The sequence below is a fragment of the Rana temporaria genome, chromosome 5, assembly GCF_905171775.1.
Source record: "Rana temporaria chromosome 5, aRanTem1.1, whole genome shotgun sequence".
Classification (NCBI taxonomy): domain Eukaryota; kingdom Metazoa; phylum Chordata; class Amphibia; order Anura; family Ranidae; genus Rana; species Rana temporaria.
This window is the reverse complement of record NC_053493.1, coordinates 8817472-8841960: the sequence shown is the minus strand read 5'-3', so window position 1 is coordinate 8841960 and position 24489 is coordinate 8817472. Positions and strand designations below refer to the sequence as shown.

The 24489-nt window shown below is 46.8% G+C and overlaps 1 protein-coding gene across 1 annotated transcript; it reads right to left on the bottom strand.

The window, feature by feature from the left end:
* Positions 1-1015: 1015 nt before the first annotated feature.
* Positions 1016-24489, bottom strand: LOC120939785 (lymphocyte antigen 6E-like). The gene is made up of 3 exons (XM_040352141.1): positions 24410-24489; positions 9345-9464; positions 1016-1303 (listed from the first exon to the last, which is right to left on the bottom strand). The coding sequence occupies exons 1-3, from the start codon at positions 24459-24461 to the stop codon at positions 1095-1097; spliced, it is 381 nt and encodes a 126-aa protein (XP_040208075.1). The 5' UTR covers positions 24462-24489; the 3' UTR covers positions 1016-1094.

Here is a 24489-nt window from a genome sequence, read left to right as displayed (position 1 = left end):
TCCCAGTGCGCATGCTCCAAATTACGCCGCAAATAGTCAATGCTTTCGACGTGAACGTAACTTACGTACAGCCCTATTCGCAAACGACTTACGCAAACGACGTAATCGACGAAAAATTCGACGCTGGCCCGACGTCCATACTTAACATTGCGTATGCCTCATATAGCAGCGGTAACTTTACACCGGAAAAAGCGCCGGGCGAACATACGTTTCTGAATCGGCTTATCTACCTAATTTGCATATTCAACGTGGAAGTCTTGGGAAGTGCCCCTAGCGGTCAGCGTAAATATTGCACCCTAAGATACGACGGCGTAGGAGACCTACGCCGCTCATATCTAGGCAACATTGAGGCGTATCTGATTCTATGAATCAGGCGCCGAGATGCGACGGCCCGCATTCGGAGTTACGACGGCGTATCTGGAGATACGCCGACGTAACTCCTTTCTGAATCCGGGCCAATGTGTTTATTGTAAATAAGGCTAGTGTGGGCTCTAGTGTGTAGTTTGTGTTAATGAACTCTGTTATTGTGTGAAGGTTTTCTGTGTTTCTATTTATGATAATGTTGATTGTGTCTTCTGAGCTAAAAGACGGCAAGTCTGTCCTAAAGGTCATGCCTCTGAGTCACCTATTCTGGCTAAACGATTAGTAATTAGCTTGTGTTAATTAGGTTTCTGGTTACAGTTTGTATTGTCATCCTTGTGTATATATTTGTGTGAGAGCTCAAATAAAAGGCTATTCCTGATGTACTCCAAGACTGGTATTGTTTGGTGACTGGGTGGGTTAAAGAGTCTTGGATAGTGCTGGTTCTGGACAAAGGAAGAATTGACGGTGGACAGGGTTCGTCACACTGACCATTTATGAATAGTGTTTCTGGATGTCAGATAATAGTCAGTATAAAAAGTCCTTGAGAGGAAGAAATGGCACCCTAGGTATTTTTGCATAAGGCGTCATGTAATATTATATGGGTTCCTTATGCTGGAATCTGATATCCAACAATGCAGACACGGCAAGAAACAGACACACCACACCGCGGCTTTTATTACAACGGGTAATTATTGATGCGGGTTGGACAATCTGTTATCTCACATCATATATTAGAGAAGTGAGTCACTGAAGAACATCAGGATGGTTCCCATCACCAGGAAAATGGCGGAATAGCTGGACTTGATGCTGATGGCTCCGCTAAGGTTGCACAGGTCACTGGTGCAGCAGGCTGTAGAGATGGAGGCCGTGGCAATGCTGCTACTGCTTGGCGTGCAGGTTTCTGTACAGTTCTTGGTGATCGCAGTTACAGATATTCCAGCTACAGAGAGAGAACAAATAGAACAATCTTTAAACTCTAGTATGATATTTTTTTCTTAAAGTGTGCATGTCACAAATCCGGCCAATTCAAGTTGAACATGTGATACAAGAATACATAAGCAGAGGTACTGTTTGGTGTAAACCATGTGTCATGACAATCAGTAGATCCAAAGCTCTAGGCAGCTGGATTTATATACAGTACTGACTTTAACTGTGTAAATGCAGCTCGCCCCTCTCTTCCCACTTTCTAAGGCTCCCTCTAAGTTCCTTTCTGTGTTGAAGGACTTCAACAGAAAAAATGTAGGGAACTTTTGACAACAGTTTGAGATGCTTCAGAATTCTTTGATAGATGCATTGGACCTGCATTTGACCTTCTCCTGATCTGTGTTTGCATTCCCATAGGCTTGTACAGGGCTGGACTGGGACAAAAATGTGGCCCTGGACTTCACCCAGACCGGCCCAGGGCACACCACATCAGGGTACAGGGCACAGCACATCAGGGCACTGGGCACATCAGGGAACAACACGTACAGGGCACATCACATCAGGGCCCATCACAGCACATCAGGGCACACCACATTGAGGCACAGCACATGGGGGCATGGGGCACATCAGGTACCGGGGCACATCAGGGCAGGGGACACATAGCACATCAGGGAACATAGCACATCAGGGCACATCAGGACATGGGCACATCAGGACACGGGGCACATCAGGACACGGGGCACAGGGCACATCAGGACACGGGGCACAGGGCACATCAGGACACGGGGCACATAGCACATCAGGGCCCATAGCACATTAGGGCACATTATGGTGCACATCGTTTACCAGGAAGCGTGTGTAATATGTTCTGTTTTACGTCACCGTGTTGGACTTGATCGTTACTGGTTACTGGTTACTGATGGTGTGTAGGCACATCAGACCATCAGTCTGCTTCATCGGTTAACCGATGAAAATGGTCCTTCGGAACGTTCTCATCGGATGGACCGACGTGTGTACGCGGCTTTATTGTTACACAAAGCCACAGGTATATAACTCGGCAGGATAACAGCCTTGATCATCATGTGGGTGCCTTGTTGACCCTTCCCTTGCCCCTCTCTGTCAGCACTGTATATACATATCTCCCAGTTGGAGCCAGCTCTCCACATGGCTGGTCTCTTCCTGGGGTTCTTGCACTTAAACTGGTTTTCCGCTGGTGTTGCATAGATGCAGCCAGGGCCACCATCAGGGGGGTACAGGCATTACACATGTAAGGGGCTCAATGGTCCCCAGGGGCCTGGCTGCCCCCCGTTTTTTTTAAATGTATTTATTTTCGTCTGACCCCCCCAACCTTTAGCAACTTGCGACAGGGGATCACCCCCCCCCCCGTTTTTTTTCCGTCTGACTTTAGCAATTTGCGACAGGAGAGAGAAGAGAAGACTTGACTTGACGTGGTTTTGTTCGTCAGCACCAAACCCCTCCCGCTTATCATCTCGCGGCAAGAGAGAGAAGAGATGACACTTTCGTTACCACAACCCCCCGCTTATCATCTATCGGCAGGAGAGAGGAGGACCCCCACGGTTCTCTGCTCCAGGGGGGGCCCTGCCTAAAGCTGTGTAAGGGGCCCGAAAAATTTGTGATAGCTGCCCTGGCTGGAATACTAGTCAGTAACAGTGTGCAATGGTGCATTTGCTTTGTAAAAATGAATCACCTCCAATGTTAGGTGTCCTACATGTGTAGATTCTGCAGCATAAACTTACATTTGTGAGGTGCATTATTTTAACTGCTTCTGGACCGCCCTGCGTACATTTACTGTGTCAGGACCTGGGACTTCATCTGTGTCTGGCATTGACTCTTTCCACTGAGCTAGCTGGAATGCTGGACAGCTCCCTGCCTGATCTATTGGACAATCCTGCCTGATCTATTGGACAATCCTGCCTGATCTATTGGACAATCCTGCCTGATCTATTGGACAATCCTGCCTGATCTATTGGACAACCCTGCCTTGTCTTGATTGCTGTTGAACCTTGAACTCCCTGCTCCTCCCATGAACTTCCTATATAAGCCTTGTCTCAGCACTTCCTCTTTGCCAGGTTGTTGTGCCTTCTCAGCCAGTGCCTTGCTCTTGACTTTCCTGCTGCCATCTGTATTTTGCTACCACTCCTGATTGACCCTTGGCCATACCTTCCAACTTTTTGAGATGGGAAAGAGGGACACCTATCAGCAAAAGCATGCAGGCATAGGACACACCTCTTTCCACGCCCCCTTAAAGGAGAATTGTACAAAAAATAAGATTGGTTAAACCCACAAATGCTTTTTTTTACCACCACTATTCCTTCATATTGGCTTCTGTAAGTTACAAATGCAGAAATTTAGAATTCGGATGGAAGGTTTAGCACTGGAAAACATTTTTTGATAGATAAAAAGTGCATTTTATATACAACTATAAAGATCAGACCAAAATGAGGGACAAATGAGGAGGAATGAGGGACAGAGGGACATTGCTCCAAATCAGGGACAGTCCCTCATAATCAAGGACAGTTGGGAGCTATGCTTGGCTTGTTCCTTGACTACTCTACTGCCTGATCACAACCTGCAACTACTCATTACCAACCTTTTGGCTTGTTTACTGACCACGCTGCTTTTTAATCCTTATCTGCTCATTCGCTACTGGACCACGGCTTGCTCACACCTTGGTGCGGCAAACCTGAGGACCGTGACCTTGTACTAGCACGCAGCTAAATCCATCTCCACCATCAGGAGCTCTGGGGAACACCGGCTAGTACTGAGGCCCCATACACACGACCGAGTTTCTCGGCAGAATTCAGCCAGAAACTCGATGGGAGACGTATTCTGCCGAGAAAAACGGTCGTGTGTACACTTTTCGCCGAGGAAACCAACGAGGATCTTGTCGGGCCAAAAAGAGAACATGTTCTCTATTTCCTCGTTAGTCAATGGGAAAAGTTGGCTCGCCGAGATCCTCGGCGGCTTCACAAGGAACTCGACGAGCAAAACTATGTGTTTTGCCTGTCAAGTTTCCTGGACGTGTGTACGGGGCCTTAGACTTCGCACCTCAGGTGAGCTGGTGGTAGTCCTGTAACTGCTATAGCAACTGGTCTTCAAGCCCGACGCCTGATCGTGATAGCCCGGGTGCGCAAAATCACGTATCTGTATGTGATTTTGTGCACACGGTTTAGGGGGGCCACTCCCGCATTGATTGGACACAGCGGGAGCCAATCAGCGGATCGAGCGGCCGCAATGGCAGCCTATTATTCACAGGAGAGACGGATCAGCGGTGTGCCGATGTAAACAAAGCACTCTGCTGATCTGTCAGTGAGGAAAAGTGAGAGATCATGTTTCAGCTAAGCTGAATCACGATCTCTCCTTGTAACACTTCCCCCTACAGTTAGAACACACCTCACAGGGAACATATTTAACCCTTTGATTGCCCCCTAATGTCAACCCCTTCCCTGCCATTTACCAAGAGGGCACCCAGATCCCACTCCCCATGCGAATGAGTAGGAGTATATTATATCCCTACCCCTTCCTCAAAAAATAAATAAAACACACAAAGGCCTCGATTCAGGTACATTTGCGCCCTCTTACGGAGGCGCAGCGTACCGTTTTTACGCTACGCCTCCGTAAATTACGTGCGCTACGCTTCATTCACGAAGCAGTAGCTCCGGAATTTGCGGGGGCGCTCCGTAAAACTGGCTGGCGTAAGCGCGCGTAATTTAAATGATCCCGTAGGGGGCGTGGATTATTTAAATTAGGCGCGTTCCCGCGCCGAACATAGTTGCGCATGCTCCGTCGGTAAACTTTCCCGACGTGCATTGCGGTAAATGACGTCGCAAGGACGTCATTTGCTTCAAAGTGAACGTAAATGGCGTCCAGCGCCATTCACGATTCACTTACGCAAACGACGTAATATTCAAAAATCACGACGCGTGAACGACGGGTATACTTAGCATTGGCTGCCCCTGCTAATAGCATGAGCAGCCTTACGCAGAAACCGACGAATGCAAACGACGTAAAATGCGAACGCCGGGCGCGCGTACGGTTGTGAATCGGCGTGAGTATGCAATTTGCATACTCTACGCTGACCACTACGGGAACGCCACCTAGCGGCCAGCGTAAGAATGCAGCCTACGATACGACGGCATAAGAGCCTTATGCCAGTCATATCTTAGGCTGCAGTCGGCGTATCGAGCTTCCTGAATCAGGAGAAGTCGATACGCCGGTGCAACTAAGCAATTACGCTGCGTATCTATGGATACGCAGACGCAATTGCTTTCTGAATCTACCCCACAGTTTTTAAAGCAGAGGTCCGCCATTTTTTTCTTTTTTCTTTTTTTTTAAGTCAGCAGCTACAAATACTGCAGCTGCTAACTTTGAAAATAAGCACTCTTACCTGTCCAGCTCTACCACTCGGCTCTCAGATGCTGCCACCGTCATCTTTGGTAAGGGAATCAGGAAGTGAAGCCTTGGAGCTTCACTTCCTGATTCCCTACTGCACACGTATGAGCCGTGCTGCACGTTCTGAATGGTCCCTGCTGTCTTCTGGGACCCTGCGTTTCCCAGAAGACAGTGGGGGGCGCCAAACGTGGCGTAGATACTCACAGATAATGTGGCTATCTATGCCCGGAAGTGGGTGCAAATACCGTTTTTTTTTTTTTTGTTTTAAATGTCCCTGTAATACATCCAACATCAATCAGAGCACTCGCCGCAAAGCTGGACCCAAGAAAGAAAGAAAAAAAAATCCTCCGGACCCGACTGCGTGCTCCGCCCTCTGATAGTTCTTAAATAGCTAAGGGGGGGAGTCCTGCTCTTTGTGACGTCACCACACAGCATGCTGCTGGCCGATGACATCACAAGGGAGCAGGGCCCCAAAAAGTGTATCATGCTGCTGGCCGATGCTATCACAAGGGAGCAGGGCCCCAAAAAGTGTATCATGCTGCTGGCCGATGCTATCACAAGGGAGCAGGGCCCCAAAAAGTGTATCATGCTGCTGGCCGATGCTATCACAAGGGAGCAGGGCCCCAAAAAGTGTATCATGCTGCTGGCCGATGCTATCACAAGGGAGCAGGGCCCCAAAAAGTGTCACTTAGTGTCCGATTTGCCTGACGCAATATCGCAGTCCCGCTATAAGTCAATATACACTTATTGGGATGTTTTTTTACCAAAAATATGTAGAAGAATACCTAAGAATACCTATTGGCCTAAATTTATGAATACGTTATTTTTTTTTACATTTCTTTTTGGAATATGTATTATAGCAGAAAGTAAAAGTTTATTTTTTTGTTTATAGCGCCAAAAATAAAAGGTGATCAAATACCACCAATACAAAGATGCCTGATGGTCACATTATTCCAGCTAAACTGGGGGGGGGGGTCCTTTTTTTTGGGGTGTGATATTATGAAAACCAACATCCATTATGGTGTGATGCTTTTACCATCCAACCTTTGGAGATTCACAAGGTAGTTGGTTAACCACTTCAGCCCCGGACCATTTGGCTGCTCAATGACCATGGCCACTTTTTGCACTGCGTCGCTTTAACTGACAATTGCGCGGTTGTGCGACGTGGCTCCTAAACAAAATTGGGGTCCTTTTTTTCCCCACACATAGAGCTTTCTTTTGGTGGTATTTGATCACCTCTGCAGTTTTTTTTTTGCGCTATAAACAAAAATAGAGCGACAATTTAAAAAAAAAAAAACAATGGGCTAGATTCACATAGAACCGCGTATCTTTGCGGCGGCGTAACGTATCCAATTTACGTTACGCCTCCGCAACTTAGACGGGCAAGTGCTGTATTCTCAAAGCACTTGCTCCGTAAGTTGCGGCGGCGCAGCGTAAATCGGCCGGCGTAAGCCCGCCTAATTCAAATTTGGATCAGGGGGGGCGTGTTTTATGTAAATGTTCTGTGACCCGACGTGATTAACGTTTTTCCCGAACGGCGCATGCACCGTCCGTGGAATTTCCCAGTGTGCATTGCTCCAAAGTACGCCGCAAGGACGTCATTGGTTTCGACGTGAACGTAAATGACGTCCAGCCCCATTCACGGACGACTTACGCAAACGACATAACTTTTTAAAATTTCAACGCGGGAACGACGGCCATACTTAACATTGGTACGCCGCACTTACGCCACCATATAGCAGGGGTAACTATACGCCGGGAAAAGCCTAACATAAAAGGCGTAAATGTACTGCGTCGGCTGGGCGTACGTTTGTGAATTCGCGTATCTAGCTAATTTGCATACTCGAGGCGGAATTTGACGGAAGCGCCACCTAGCGGCCAGCGTAAATATGCAGTTACGATACGACGGTGTAATACAGTTACGCCAGTCGGATCTACGGGACATCTATGCGTAACTGATTCTAAGAATCAGGCGCATAGATACGACCGCACAACTTAGAGATACGCCGTCGTAACTCGTTTGAGAATCTGGCCCAATATTTTTTACTTTTTGCTATAATAAATATCCCCCCAAAAATATATATATAAAAAAAAATCTTTTTTTTCCTCAGCTTAGGCCGATACGTATTCTTCTACATATTTTTGGTAAAAAAAATCGCAATAAGCAATTTATTGATTAGTTTGCGCAAAAGTTATAGCGTCTACAAAATAGGAGATAGTTTTTATGGCATTTTTATTAATATATATATACTTTTTTACTAGTAATGGCGGCAATCTGCGATTTTTTTTTTGTGACTGCGACATTATGGCGGACACATCGGACACTTTTGACAAATTTTTGGGGCCGTTGTCATTTATAGAGCGATCAGAGCTGTAAAAAATGCACTGATTACTGTAAAAAGGACACTGGCAGTGAAGGGGTTAACCAGTAGGGGGTGCTGAAGGGGTTAAGTGTGTCCTAGGGAGTGATTCTTACTGTTAGGGGGGCGTGGCTACGAGTGACACGTCACTGATTGCTGTTCCCGATGACAGGAAACAGATGATCAGTGACATGTCACTGGGAAGAACGGAGAGATGTGCGGCGGTCTTTAAGCGGTTAACCGGTTCCCGACCGCCGCATGTATATGTAAGTCCACAGAATGGCACGGACAGGCATATGGGCGTACAGGTACGTCCCCGCCTTTCCGCGGGTCGGGGGTCCGATCGGGACCTCCCTGTAACATGCGGCGGTCGGAAACTCGCGGGGAGCGATCCGGGACGAGGGCGCGGCTATTCGTTTCTAGCCGCTCCCTCGCGATTGCTCTATGGAGCTGAAGAACGGGGAGAGCCGTATGTAAACATGGCTTCCCCGTGCTTCACTGTGGCGGCGCATCGATCGTGTGATCCCTTTTATAGGAGAGACACAATCGATGACGTCAGACCTACAGCCACACCCCCCTACAGTTGTAAATACACACTAGGTGAACCCTAACTCCTACAGCGCCCCCTGTGGTTAACTCCCAAACTGCAACTGTCATTTACACAATAAACAATGCAATTTAAATGCCTTTTTTGCTGTGAAAATGACAATGGTCCCAAAAATGTGTCAAAATTGTCCGAAGTGTCCGCCATAATGTCGCAGTCACGAAAAAAATCGCTGATCGCCGCCATTAGTAGTAAAAAAAAAATAATTAATAAAAATGCAATAAAACTATCCCCTATTTTGTAAACGCTATAAATGTTGCGCAAACCAACCGATAAACGCTTATTGCGATTTTTTTTACCAAAAATAGGTAGAAGAATACGTATTGGCCTAAACTGAGGAAAAAAAAAATTTTATATATGTTTTTGGGGATATTTATTATAGCAAAAAGTAAAAAATATTGATTTTTTTTCAAAATTGTCGCTTTAATTTTGTTTATAGCGCAACAAATAAAAACCGCAGAAGTGATCAAATACCACCAAAGGAAAGCTCTATTTGTGGGGAAAAAAGGACGCCAATTTTGTTTGGGAGCCACGTCGCACGACCGCGCAATTGTCTGTTAAAGTGACGCAGTTCCGAATCGCAAAACCTGGCTTGGGCATTTAGCTGCCTAAAGGTCCGGGGCTTAAGTGGTTAAATGACTCTTTAATGGTCAGATGAGTAATGTTTTGGTAAGTCTTACCTGCTGAAGCGGTTACTAATGCCGTCTCACAGTAGCCGGATCCGGAGGAGCAGTTAGTCGCTGTCTTGCAGTTGCTGTTGCTGAGTTCATAGCTGCATGTGTAACATTGCAGGGAATGGGCTGAAAGAGAACAATTTAAAGTGTGACTCCATCATATAAAAGCAGAAAGAACTTCTACATTTTATACTAAAAAAAGCAGTAGACGACAACTACACCACCGTTTTCACCAATACAGTGGAACCCAGCGGCGGCCCGTCCATAGAGGGCGCTGGAGCGCCGCCCCCTCTGGCTCCGCACCGCCACTGAAAATAACATACATTCATGCATTGCACCACCACCTGAATAACGGCAGCTGGTTGGCTGTGTGGAAGTGCCTATCAGAGCCAGCGGCTTTCCGTGTACAGCCCTCGTCCTCCCGGATGTCTTATCCAGGGAACGTACGGGGGGTGCGTTCCTTGGATAAGACTGACGGCCTTCTCAGCCAATCAGGTTCGCCGATTCTGGTTATCGGTAACCTGATTGGCTGAAGCGTCACCAAGGCGGGAGAAGAAGAGATCGAGGGACGTCGAAGGATTAAGGTAAGTGCATTTTACATTTTGCATGAATCTATCTATGGTCGCCGCTGCCACATCCTATTACGGGGGCCTGGCCCCTTTTCGAGCGCCAGGAGCCTGAATTACAGCGGTGGGTTCTTTTTTTGAAGCACCTGATTAGAGCCTTAGGCTCTAATAGGCTTCAAAAAAGGTGAACAGGGGGCATCATGCTGGGCGCTCGCAGTTCACTCAGCGGTGTGTTAGGAAAGCGAATGAATATTCGCTTTTCTAACACTGAACCGCCTCTCTGCCAATCAGGTGCTCGGGTCTTTTACCTGTCACCTGATTGGCTGAAAAGACAGGCACTGTGATTGGACGCTGTGATCAGGCGTCCAGTCATAGCAGAGGACGGGAAGAGAGGATGGGGAGAAGACATCGAGGAGCGTGGAGGACACCGCCGCTCGTGACCCGTTGCCTCACTGAGACAGGTAAGTGTCGGGCGGGCGGGGGATTCACACTGGCAGCATTTAATGGGCACAGTAGCGGCAATTGATGGGCACAGTGGCGGCAATTGATGGGTACACTGGCAGCAATTGATGGGCACAGTGGCAGCGTTCGATGGGCACAGTGGCGGCAATTAATGGGCACAGTCGCGGCGTTTGATGGCACAGTGGAGACAATTTATGGGTACAGTGGCTGCGTTTGATGGGCACAGTGGCTGTATTTGATGGCACAGTGGCAGAAATTGATGGCACAGTAGCTGCGTTTGATGGGCACAGTGGCTACTTTTGATAGGTACAGTGGCTGCGTTTGATGGCACAGTGGCGGCAATGGATGGGCACAGTAGCTGCGTTTGATGGGCACAGTGGCTGCGTTTGGTGGGCACAGTGGCGGCAATGGATGGGCACAGCTGCATTTGATGGGCACAGTGACTGCGTTTATATGCACAGTGGTGGCAATGGATGGGCACAGTAGCTGCGTTTGATGGGCACAGTGACTGCATTTATATGCACAGTGGTGGCAATGGATGGGCACAGTAGCTGCATTTGATGGGCACAGTGGCTGCGTTTGATGGGCACAGTGGTGGCAATAGATGGGCACAGTAGCTGCTTTTGATGGGCACAGTGAGGCTGCAATTGATGTATTTTTTTCGATTTCTTTGCGCCCCCCCCAAAAAATTGAGCACCAGCCACCACTGCTGTGGTCCCTGGTAAAGGCGATTGCTCCCTTTGTGCCCACAGCTTCCCTTCTACCTCCGACCACTTCTTGCCATCACAATATATTCACATACAGATGTCCTCCATTTTCTATATACATGATTCCAGTCATTATTCACAGTCCTATCCGCATGCCAAGGCATAAGCCAAAAAGGGAGAGGACACTCCACGTGTGATCCAGAGCGGGGGGACTTTTCTGCTGTATGGAGTGAACCTTATGAAGGAAACTGGTGGAAGTAGGGTGACCACATTTCCAAACTACCATTCAGGGACACCCCCCCTTCCCAAAAATCAGCTTGTGCTGTAACGAATCACAGCACGGTGATTGGACACAAGAGGCTGGATTTATGATTTCTCCAATCACAAGCAGGGGGCGGGGATTGTGCTCCTCCAGGCATTCTCGGCCAGGACAAGTACTGTCAGTGAGTAAAGCGGTGATGTGGTGGCATTTTTTGGGGGCATCAGATTGGCCCGGGGGGGGGGGGTCTCAGGCTGTGTCAGTTTCATTCCAGGACACTGTATTATCCTGTAATGAATGTGCCCGGGACAGACCTGCAAAATGCGTGACTGTCCCGGGCAATCCGGGACACGTGGTCACCCTAGCCGGAAGTGATTTGTTCAACATGCCGCTTGCGGTTTTCCTGCCCTGCCACTGAGTGCCCGCTCTCTTTTTGGCTTATGCCTTGGCACGTGGCTCTACCTGTTCCTGAAGGTGTCTTCTATGTGTTTTGTTTTTAATGCATGCACTTCTTGTTGACATTTCAAACAATTGTGAGAAAAGCAAATGGTTGTTGCTGAAGAAGCAGGCTTTGACCCGTGAAACACATTAAATGTAAAACTCTCATCCCTCACTTTTGTGACTGTATTAAAGCGGAGGTTCACCCTAATAACATGTATATCTGACCAACTTCCTTATATTCTTAACAAGTACACTACGCAACTTATTTTTATTTTTTATGCTTTACGTACCTTGTAATCCATCTTTTCAATCTACTTCTCCCCGCGGGAGTAGGCGTTTCTATGCCTAGGGGGATTGTCATCTGGGAGGTCGCCCACGTCTGTTCCCCCGGCGGATAAGGCCCCGCCCCCGTATTGCGTAAGCGCGCACGAGTTGCGGGTTTTCCAAAAGAAGCCGAATATGCAGGCCCCGCCCCCGTATTTCCGGCTTCTTTCGGAAATACGGGGGGCGGGGCCTTATCCGCCCGGGGGAACAGACGTGGGCGACCTCCCAGATGACAATCCCCCTAGGCATAGAAACGCCTACTCCCGCGGGGAGAAGTAGATTGAAAAGATCAATTACAAGGTACGTAAAGCATAAAAAAATTAAAAATAAATTGCATACTTGTTACGGATATAAGGAAGTTGGTCAGATATACATGTTATAAGGGTGAACCTCCGCTTTAAGTGACTGGAATCACGTATATCGAAAATGATGTCACCCTCGCATTTGTTTCATTTTAATTTGAAAATTAGGCATTTCTTCCACTCCCTGGCCCCGCTCTTGACCCTTGATAAACCCACCCCTTTTGAATACCTATGCGCGCAGGCAGGGCTCGACAAATCCCGGTCGCCATGGCGACTAGAAATAGCGTCCTAGCGACTTGGCTTGGAAGGTGGGCAAAAAAAAAAAACTTTTTTTTTTGGTGAGCTGGCGCTATCTGGTGGTGAGCCGTTGGTATTACAAGTTATTACCACCAGATGTGTGAGCTGGCGCCATCTGGTGGTGGCCGTTGGTATTACAAGTTAAGCATTACAAGTTAAACAGCAATTCCAATGTCATTTTTCACTATTTTTCAATATTTTCACTGCCATCTTCTTCCCTCTAATTAGAACCCCCAAACATTATATATATTTTTTATCCTAACACCCTAGAGAATAAAATGGCGATCGTTGCAATACTTTCTGTCACGCCGTATTTGCGCAGCTGTCTTACAAGCGCACTTTTTTTGGAAAAAATTACACTTCTTTTAATTAAAAAATAAGACAACAGTAAAGTTATCCCCATTTTTTTAAATATTATGAATGATATTGTTACGCCGAGTAAATTCATACCCAACATGTCATGCTTCAAAATTGCATCCGCTCGTGGAATGCCGACAAACTTTTACCCTTTAAAATCTTCATAGGCAGCGTTTAAAAAAATCTACAGGTTACATGTTTTGAGTTACAGAGAAGGTCTGGGGCTAGAATTATTGCTCTCGCTCTACCAATCGCGGCGATACCTCACATGTGTGGTTTGAACACCGTTTACATATGCGGGCGCTGCTCACGGATGTGTTCGCTTCTGCGCGCAAGCTCGTCGGGACGGGGTGCGTTTTCTGGCTCCTAACTTTTTTAGCTGGCTCCTAGATTCCAAGCAAATTTGTCAAACCCTGCACGCAGGGACCCCACCAACTACATTTGGTTTCCTCTATTTAGCATATCCTCCAGAAGTCCACCCTCCTCACCGAGGTAACACATCTATTCATGAGAAGATGGGCTCAACTGATAGGTAGGCCCATCAGCTCTCAGATGTGGGACAGGATCTGGTCCTCCACTTTTAAATCTTCCAAATGTGTCCTGCAGAGGGAGACGTCCATCAAGGTTCCCATGCTTTGGTATATTCCGGCTGTGTGTATGCTCCATCGCAGTTTTTCCCATAGGAAAACTTCCAAAAACCGCCGTAAAAACTGCGAGGAGCATACACACAGCCGGGATTCCTAGCGGGAAAACTGATTGTGTGTACGAGGCTTCAGGCTATATTTATTGGAACTTCCAACAAAATTAAACATTAATACAACGTTTGGACAATATAACAGGAGCTTGAAAAGCAAGAGATGGAAAAACAAGAAATTACAGATTGAAATGGGACAGTGGCTGCGTTTGACGGGCACAGCGGCTGTGTTTGAATGGCACAGTGGCTGTGTTTGAATGGCACAGTGGCTGCGTTTGATTGGCACAGTGGCTGTGTTTGAATGGTGCAGTGGCTGCGTTTGATTGGCACAGTGGCTGTGTTTGAATGGCACAGTGGCTGTGTTTGATTGGCACAGTGGCTGTGTTTGAATGCCACAGTGGTTGTGTTTGAATGGCACAGCGGCTGCGTTTGATTGGCATAGTGGCTGTGTTTGAATGGCACAGTGGTTGTGTTTGAATGGCACAGTGGCTGCGTTTGATTGACATAGTGGTTGTGTTTGAATGGCACAGCGGCTGTGTTTGATTGGCATAGTGGTTGTGTTTGAATGGCACAGCGGCTGGGTTTGATTGGCATAGTGGTTGTGTTTGAATGGCACAGCGGCTGGGTTTGATTGGCATAGTGGTTGTGTTTGAATGGCACAGCGGCTGTGTTTGATTGGCATAGTGGCTGTGTTTGAATGGCACAGCGGCTGCGTTTGATTGGCATAGTGGCTGTGTTTGAATGGCACAGCGGCTGCGTTTGATTGGCATAGTGGCTGTGTTTGAATGGCACAGCGGCTGCGTTTGAATGGCATAGTGGCTGTGTTTGAATGGCACAGTGGTTGTGTTTGAATGGCACAGCATCTGCGTTTGATTGGCATAGTGGCTGTGTTTGAATGGCACAGCGGCTGCGTTTAAATGGCATAGTGGCTGTGTTTGAATGGCACAGCGGCTGCGTTTGAATGGCATAGTGGCTGTGTTTGAATGGCATAGTGGCTGTGTTTGAATGGCATAGTGACTGTGTTTGAATGGCATAGTGACTGTGTTTGAATGGCACAGCAAATTACTTACAGGGTGAGGCCGAGGGTCAGGTGCAGTGCAGCCACACACACTCACAGCAAGGCAGGCTCAGGACAGGCTCAGCTGAGTCAGGCAGCTCTTCTCAGAAGTGCTCCGCTTTCCGCTCGCTCCCCTCCCTCTGAGCCACGCTGAGTCTGAAGATGGCAGAGGTAGGTGGAGCTAGTTTTCCAGGTTCGGAGGCAGCGCGCTCTGAATCCTGGGGTGGCTGCGGCGCCCTCTGAATGCTGGGACGGCCGGGGGGGCGGCGCTCTGAATGCTGGGGCGACCGCGGCACGCTCTGAATGCTGGGGCGGCCTCTGACATCACTGGTTGCTAGGCGCCGGGTGGCCAGCGATTCTAGAAACCAGTGCAGTCGAGTGAGCGGCGTGCCACAGCTTCGGTGCCCCTCCTCTTAGCCCCCCAGGCAAGTGGGGCCCCTGGGCAACTGCCCAGCATGTCCATGGCGTGGGTTCGCTGTTTCATTTTTTCTGGCAATGTGCTCTGATACAGCCCAATTCTGGCATGAAGTAATGACACTAATACAGAAAGTGCTGGAGGTATCTTTTTCACTTGATCCATTACATTACCTGCTGATCCTCCCTTTCTCAGGTATTAGTAAAAATGGTAACCGGCTGGTTTCTTATATTCTCCTAGCTGCTAAGAGACTTATCCCTTTGTGCTGGTTATCCAACGCTCCCCCCCCCCCCCCCCTGAAATCCTGAAGTGTCCATATTCCCCTTCCTGAATTCACTTACAGGGTCCCCCCCTCCCAGGTACACACTAAATGGTACCCCCTAGAGTTCCCTGAACATACTTTATACCCTAAGATAGCTCCTTTTTACATGTATGACCTCTGTTTGTTCCTCTTGTTTTGCCTATGAGTTGTTTTTTAGTCTTTCTTAACCACTTAAGCCCTGGACCATTTTTTTGCTAAAGGACCTGGCCCCTTTTTGCGATTCGGCACTGCGTCGCTTTAACTGACAAATGCGCGGTCGTGCGACGTGGCTCCCAAACAAAATTGACGTCCTTTTTTTTCCCACAAACAGAGATTACTTTTGGTGATATTTGATCACCTCTGCGGTTTTTTTTTTTTTGCGCTATAAACAAAATAGAGCGACAATTTTGAAAAAAAAATCAATATTTTTTACTTTTTGCTATAATAAATTTCCCCAAAAAAGATATAAAGAAAAACAAAACATTTTTTTCCTCAGTTTAGGCCGATACGCATTCTTCTACATATTTTTGGTAAAAAAATCGCAATAAGCGTTTATTGATTGGTTTGCGCAAAAGTTATAGCGTCTACAAAATAGGGGATAGTTTTATGGCATTTTTATTATATATTTTTTTTTTACTTGTAACATCGGCGATCAGTGATTTTTATCATGACTGCGACATTATGGCGGACACATCGGACACTTTTGACACATTTTTGGGACCATTGTCATTTTTACAGTAATCAGTGCTATAAAAATGCACTGATTACTGTAAAAATGACACTGGCAGTGAAGGGGTTAAGTGTTTCCTAGTGAGTGATTCTAGGTGCACAATGTGCAGAGGACACGGACAGTACACACACCACGTAGCTTTAGGTGCACACTGCAGGGGACACAGGTAGCTAGATTCAGGTAGCCGGGCGCATCTTTGAGGCGGCGTAGCGTATCGTATTTACGATACGCCGCCGTAAGTCAGAGAGGCAAGTGCTGTATTTACAAAGCACTTGCCTCCTAAGTTACGGCGGCGTAGCGTAAATGGGGCCGGCGTAAGCGCGCCTAATTCAAATGAGGATGAGGAGGCGTGTTTTATGTAAATGATTGGTGACCCGACATGATTGATGTTTTTTATGAACGTCGCATGCGCCGTCCGTGTACATATCTCAGTGTGCATTGCTCCAAAGTACGCCGCAAGGACGTATTGGTTTCGACGTGAACGTAAATTTCGTCCAGCCCAATTCACGGACGACTTACGCAAAACAACGTAAAAATTTCAAATTTCGAGCGGGAACAACGGCCATACTTAACATTGACTAGGCCAGCTATTTGTTCGACTAACTTTACGCCGGAAAAATCCGTACGTAAACGACGTAAAAAAAATGCGCCGGGCGCACGTACGTTTCTGAATCGGCGTATCTAGCCATATGCATATTCTACGCGGAACTCAACGGAAGCGCCACCTAGCGGCCAGCCTAAATATTGCACCCTAAGATACGACGGCGTAGGAGACTTACGTCGCTCGTATCTTAGCCTAATTTAAGCAAATCTGGTTTCCAGAATACGCTTATATTTAGGACGGCGTAGATTCAGAGTTACGTTGGCGTATCTACTGATACGCCAGCGTAAAGCTATCTGAATCCAGCTAAGACAGTACACACACCACGTAGCTTTAGGTGCACACTGCAGAGGACACATACAGTACACCACGTGAGAATACTGCAGCTGGCACAATCACCTGCCTGCCTGTCAGTAAATTAGGAAGAGCGGATCTAGCTAAACTATACAGTGTATAAATATATGTACAACACCTGGGATGCATATATATCCTCTACACACTGGGGCCCAGATTCAGGTAGAATCGCGCAATATTTGCGTGGGCAAAGAGCAAAAATTTTTCTCTGCGCCCACGCAAATATTGCGCTTTGCCCGCGATTCACGGAGCAATTGCTCCGTAAATTGCGCGGGCGATATGTTAATCAGCCGTGCGTAAGGCTGCCTAATGTAAATGATCCCGCCGGGGGCGGGAATCATTTAAATTAGGCGCGCTCCCGCGCCGAGCGAACAGCGCATGCTCCGTCGGGAAACTTTCCCGACGTGCATTGCGGCAAATGACGTCGCAAGGACGTCATTTGCTTCTAAGTGAACGTGAATGGCGTCCAGCGCCATTCACGGTTTACTTACGTAAACGACGTAAAATTTGAACGTCGCGAGCGGGAAGCGCAGCTATACTCTAGCATTGGTTGCGCCTGCTATTAGCAGGAGCAGCCTTATGCTAAAGTCGCCGTACGGAAACTCCGTACCTTGCGTGCGCAGGGCCCGCGCAACTTTTGTGAATCGGTGGTAGTATGCAATTTGCATACTATACACAGATCACAAAGGCCGCGCCCCCTAGCGGCCAACGCAAGAATGCAGCCTGGGATGTGAAGGCATAAGGAGGCTTATGTCTGTCATATCTTAGGCTGCAGTCGGTGTAACGAGGTTCCTGAATCAGGAGCACTCGTTATACCGGAGCAAGTAAGCCCTTGCGCCGCGCAACCTATGGTTGCGCGGGCGCAAGTGCTTCTTGAATCTGGGCCTGTAACTTTAACTGACTAGCCTGCCTGCTCTATCTAACTCAATTGAAATGACACTCTCTCTCTCTCTCTCTCTCTGTCTGTCTTTAACCACCGCCGCAACACACTACACAAGGCCGACTTGCAGGCGGCCTTTTATAGTGTGGGGCGTGTACTAAACCCCCTGAGCCATAATTGGCCAAAGCCACCCTGGCTTTGGCCAATTATGGCTCTCCGTTTTTCGAAAGCTGTGATTGGCCAAGCATGCGGGTCATAGTGCATGCTTGGCCAATCATCAGCCAGCAATGCACTGCGATGCCGCAGTGAATTATGGGCCGTGACTGGGCGTGTGATGTCACTGATCGTTATTTCCTATGACAGGGAACAGACGATCAGTGACAGTCTCACTAGGAAAAATGGAAAAAGGTTGGTTTACACACACCTCTCCCCGTTCTTCCTCTCTGTGACCCAATCGCGGGACACCGGCGGGGATCGGGTCTACATGATCACTGTGGTCATCTGGGACCTGAGAAAACATTTGGCCTAACGGTTCAAGACCACTTCTATTGGCCCAAATGATAGATACCGTGACCGTTCGCCTCCTATGGAGATTTTCTCTGCATTGACTTAAAGGATATATTACTGGACAGCTGACAACCTTTGGGATGAATTAGAGCGGAGACTGTGAGCTAGGCCCTCTCATCCAACATCAATGCCTGACCTCACAAATGCGTTTCTGCAACATTCCCATAGATACTCTTCTAAACCTTGTGGACGGCCTTCCCAGAAGAGTTGAAACTGTAATGCCGCGTACACACGATCATTGTTCGGCATGCAAAAAACTAAGTTTTTAAAAAATGTCATTTAAAATGATCGTGTGTGGGCTTCACACCATTTTTCGGCTTCTGAAAAACGACCAAAAAAAAAAAATGTTAACGGCGTTTTAAACTATGTCGTTTTTTGGGTTGTAAAAAATGATCGTGTGTGGGCTAAAACGACGTTTAAAAACCTGCGCATGCTCAGAAGCAAGTTATGAGACGGGAGCGCTCGTTCTGGTAAAAACAGCGTTCGTAATGGAGTAGGCACATTCATCACGCTGTAACAGACTGAAAAGCGCGAATCGTCTTTTAGTAACACGAAATCAGCAAAAGCAGCCCCCAGGGTGGCGCCATCCGCATGGAACTTCCCCTTTATAGTGCCGTCGTACGTGTTGTACGTCACCGCGCTTTGCTAGAGAATTTTTTTTTAACGATCGTGTGTAGGCAAGGCCGTTTTAATGATGAAGTTGAAAAAAACATTGTTTTATCTAGAGGCTGAAAAACGTTGCTTTTTACAAGCCGAAAATCGATCGTGTGTACGCGGCATTATAGCTGTAAAGGGCGGGGCCAACTGAATTCGGAACCCTATGGACTAATGCCGCGTACACACGATCATTTTTCGGCATGAAAAAAACAATATTTTTCGGCATGTAGAAAAAATGAAGTTTTTCCAACTTTAAAGCGGATGTGCCACGGGAACAAAATATTAAAAGCCAGCAGCTACAAATACTGCAGCTGCTGACTTTTAATATTAGGACACTTACCTGTCCTGGAGTCCAGCGCTGATCGCAGCAGAGGACGAGCGATCGCTCGTCACTCTGCTGCTCCCCCCGCCATCCACACTGAGGGAACCAGGAAGTGAAGCGCTGCGGCTTCACTGCCTGGTTCCCTACAGCGCATGCGCGAGTCGTGCTGCGCCCGCTGATTGGCTCACACGCTGTGTGCTGGGAGCCGAGTGTTCCCAGCACACAACGGGCGAAAGACGGGATGTGACAGAATGCCCGTCTTTTGCCCGTAGCGTGTGGCCGGAAGTGGGTGCAAATACCTGTCTTTAGACAGGTATCTGCACCCCCCTCCCCCCTGAAAGGTGTCAAATGTGACACCGGAGGGGGGGAGGGTTCCGATCAGCGGGACTCCACTTTAGGGTGGAGAACCGCTTTAAAACGACGTTGCCCACACACCATCGTTTTTAAAAAATGCTCTAGCAAAGCGCGGTGACGTACAACGCGTACGACGGCACTATAAAGGGGAAGTTCCATGCGGATGGCGCCACCCTGGGGGCTGCTTTAGCTGATTCCATGTTAGTAAAAGACGATTCGCGCTTTTCTGTCTGTTACAGCGTGATGAATGTGCTTACTCCATTACGAACGCTAGTTTTACCAGAACGAGTGCTCCCGTCTCATAACCTTTTTTCTGAGCATGCGCGGGTTTTTAACGTAGTTTTAGCCCTCACGGTCATTTTTTACAACCCGAAAAATGACATAATTTAACCACTTTAGGACCGCCTCCTGCACATATACGTCGGCAGAATGGCATGGCTGGGCACAAGCACGTACCTGTACGTCCTCTTTAAGTGCCCAGCCGTGGGTCGCGGGCGCGCGCCCGTGACCCGGTCCGAAACTCCGTGACCACGGCCGCGGGACCCGCAAACCCGATCGCCGCTGGAGTACCGCGATCGGTCCCCGGAGCTGAAGAACGGGGAGAGCCGTGTGTAAACACAGCTTCCCCGTTCTTCACTGTGGCGCCGTCATCGATCGTGTGTTCCCTAATATAGAGAAACACGATCAATGACGTCACACATCCAGCCCCGCCCCCTACAGTTAGAAACACATATGAGGTCACACTTAACCCCTTCAGCGCCCCCTAGTGGTTAACTCCCAAACTGCAATTATCATTTTTTACAGTAAACAATGCATTTTCAATGCATTTTTTGCTGTGAAAATGACAATGGTCCCAAAAATGTGTCAAAATTGTCCGAAGTGTCCGCCATAATGTCGCAATCACGAGAAAATGTCTGATCGCCGCCATTAGTAGTAAAAAAAAAAAAAATAATAAAAATGCAATAAAACTATCCCCTATTTTGTAAACACTATAAATGTTGCGCAAACCAATCGATAAACGCTTATTGCGATTTTTTTTTACCAATAATATGTAGAAGAATACGTATCGCCCTAAACTGAGGAAAAAAAATGTTTTTTATATATTTTTGGGGGATATTTATTATAGCAAAAAGGAAAAAAATGTTTTTCAAAATTGTCGCTCTATTTTTGTTTATAGCGCAAAAAATAAAAACCGCAGAGGTGATCAAATACCACCAAAAGAAAGCCCTATTTGTGGGAAAAAAAGGACGCCAATTTTGTTTGGGAGTCACGTCGCACGACCACGCAATTGTCAGTTAAAGCGACGCAGTGCCGAATCGCAAAAACTGGCCTGGTCCCTTACCTGCCTAAAGGTCCGGGTCTTAAGTGGTTAAAACGTTGTTAAAAAGTGCAGCATGTTCGAAAAAAAAATTGTCTTTCAGAACCCAAAAAATCACGTGAAGCCCATACACGATCATTTTAAATGACATTTTTTAAAAACTTAATTTTTTTCATGCCGAAAAATGATCGTGTGTACGTGGCATCAGACTGGGATGCAATTAGAGTTCATGTGTGTGGTAACATAGGGCCAGATTCACAAATGAGATACGACGGCGTTTCTCCTGATACTCCGTCGTATCTCTGTTTCTATCTATGCGACTCATTCATAGAATCAGTTACGCATAGATATCCATAAGATCCGACAGGTGTAATTGTTTTACACTGTCGGATCTTAGGATGCAGTACCGCGGCTGCCGCTGGGGGGAGTTTGCGCCGTAAACCAGCGTCAGGTATGCAAATTAGGAGTTACTGCGGATCCACAACGGTTTTTTGCGTTCGCTACGTCGCCGCTAGTCAAGTTTCCTGTCGCAAAGTTACACTTTTTTTTGGTGCCTTAACTTTAGTCAGCAAGTGTATTGCTGTCTAAAGTATGGCCGTCGTTCCCGCGTCGAAATTTAAAAATCAACGTCATTTGCGTAAGCCGTCCGGGAATACGGAAGTACGCTACGCGCGTTGCCGTTCAAAAAAATGACGTCACGGCGCGCAAAGCACGGCGGGAGTTTAGAAACGGAGCATGCGCAGTAGGTCCGGCGTGGGAGCGCGCCTAATTTAAATGGCACACGCCCATTTGAATTGGCCCGCCTTGCGCCGGACGTATTTGCGATACACCGCCGCAAGTTTCCAGGTAAGTGCTTTGTGGATTGGGCACTAAAACTGGAAACTTGCGGCGGTGTATCGTAAACGGGTTACGTTATACCGGCGCTCTTGTATGTGAACCTGGCCCATAGTGTATATATAGAGATTTTTTATTTGTACGTGTGGGTTTTTTTTTCTATGTTGGTTGAACTGGATGGACTAGTTTCTGTTTTCAAGCAGATTAACTATGTAAATATGATTCCCATGTAGAAGATAAAGGGACCAGAAAACAGGATCAAAGTCTGGAGTAGAAATCATTTGCTGCCTATTGATGAAGTCATCAAGTGATTGATAAATATGGCTCAGATAACACTTCGGAGTGTGACTCTCCCAGCCTCAGGCGGACCTTTCATCTCATATTCCTAATGCTGATGCACAATACCAGATAGCTAGGTCTGTGCTACCGTATGTGTGTAAAAGTCATCTTCCACCTATCGCGCAGTAGCGTGTAGCGTGTCAATGCAACTCCCGTTAGCCTAGTTAACCTTTTCTCTTCTGGTCTGGGATTCTATAGCTAGTTTGAACTTAGAACTCAATAGCCAGCAAAGGCTAGAGCCAGGTTAGGCATCTGATGGCCACTTGTGATAGTTACAGGTCCGGTTGCATTGGAGATTAAAAAAAATACTAAGGGACTAAGATGCAGAGTAGATCGTGACTTCCAGTATCACGCCATCTTTTTTTTGCTGGAGAGAATCTCTGCTTCGGGCTGGTTAGAAGATCTCCCCATCATTACTGCTCTTGTCTTCAACACTAAAACAGAAGCTGCATCATGATGACCATTCTTGGTGGCCCCTGCAACTGGACTTTGCTGCAACATTCATTGGGAGGTATCTCTAATAATTATATATGCCCGGGTATATGTGCAGAATTCCACCAGGACTCCTATCGGCCCTTTGTTGATATTACCTGTTTGTACATTGGATGGATGGACATTTTTTTTTTCACAATTTTTTCCTTTTTTTTTTACTCTTGTTTATACAATTTTTTTACTCCTTTTTTTTTTTCTTTTTTTTTTTTACTGTTTTTACATATTATTTTTTTTAGAGCATGTTCTAAATTTTTAACGCCCATTTTTCTCGTCGAGAAAAATGCTCTGGAGCCCCCACACGACCAATTAAAAAAATTGCATTTTTCTCGTCATGAAAAACAGTCGTGTCTATGTGGCATAAGACTAAAGCTAAATCTAAATTTGTTGCCAAAATTAACACTGGTGGCATGTAGAAGAAAATCATATTCCAGTGCAAGAGAGCTACTCAGGACGGAGAGGGGCAAGGTGGTGTAGGTAGGGATATAGGGGGTCCAGAGTAGATGGGAAGGAGAAGGTGGGAGAGGCAGTAGGCTTTGGGAGGGTCTCGAGAGGCAATGGGATGCAACTGCGGGATCAAAAAACGAAAAGTAAAAAAAGGCATAAAAAATAAAGTGGGGGCACCTAGGGTCTGCAACCCCAGACAACAGCACGCCTGCATTCAGGGCCACTGATAGGGGGGGACCACCAGTCCTCCTGTAGGGGGCCCGGGCTCACAGGTGGGCCCAAACACCAGAGGGAAGGAGGGGCAATTACAGGATGCCCCGTGCGGCTCTCTGCAGCAGCTGGAATCCCTCCCTTCGACTTTTAGCTGTTGCAGGGAGAGACACAGACACAACTGCCGGCTTTCTTGTCCTGTTAAAAAATAAAATAAAAATTGTAACCCTGTATTGTTTTCATCCCAAATTGAAAATTGTAAAAAAATTATTTGTAAAAAATTGTAAAATAAAATAATTTTAAAACATTTCAACTTTTTTTATTTAAAAAATTATGTTTTTGTTAAAAAATGTTAAAAACTATTTAAAAAAGGGCTAATTCACACAGCTTCTCTGTTATCTGTGTGTCTGCTAAGAATGATTTTAGTATATTTATTGTGAAAATGTTGTTTTGATATATTTGAGGGGGGCCCTGCCAGGTAGCCCCCGTGATTTCTAACAGCAGCCTTGCCTGCATTCATTGAGCAGGTTATAATTTGAAGGAAGTTGTAATGGTGCCACAATCATCTTAAAGAGTATTGCGAATATTTTGTTTTATATACATTACTTGTTGATAGAATTTTGCTCTTCTTTTTGTTTTTTTAATTGCGTCATAAACTTGTAAAAAATCAAAAGACAAAAATCATAGTACTAATAGTATCAGATCAGTGACCGTTTTAATTGCGTCATAAACTTGTAAAGATTCAAAGATAAAAATAATAGTATTAATAGTATCAGTGACCCCTTACCTGCTCCTACGCAGAGAGCTGCCAGCAGTAGGATGCTTGTGTGCGCCGCCATTGTAAGCTGGAGGCTTGTGAGCAAAATA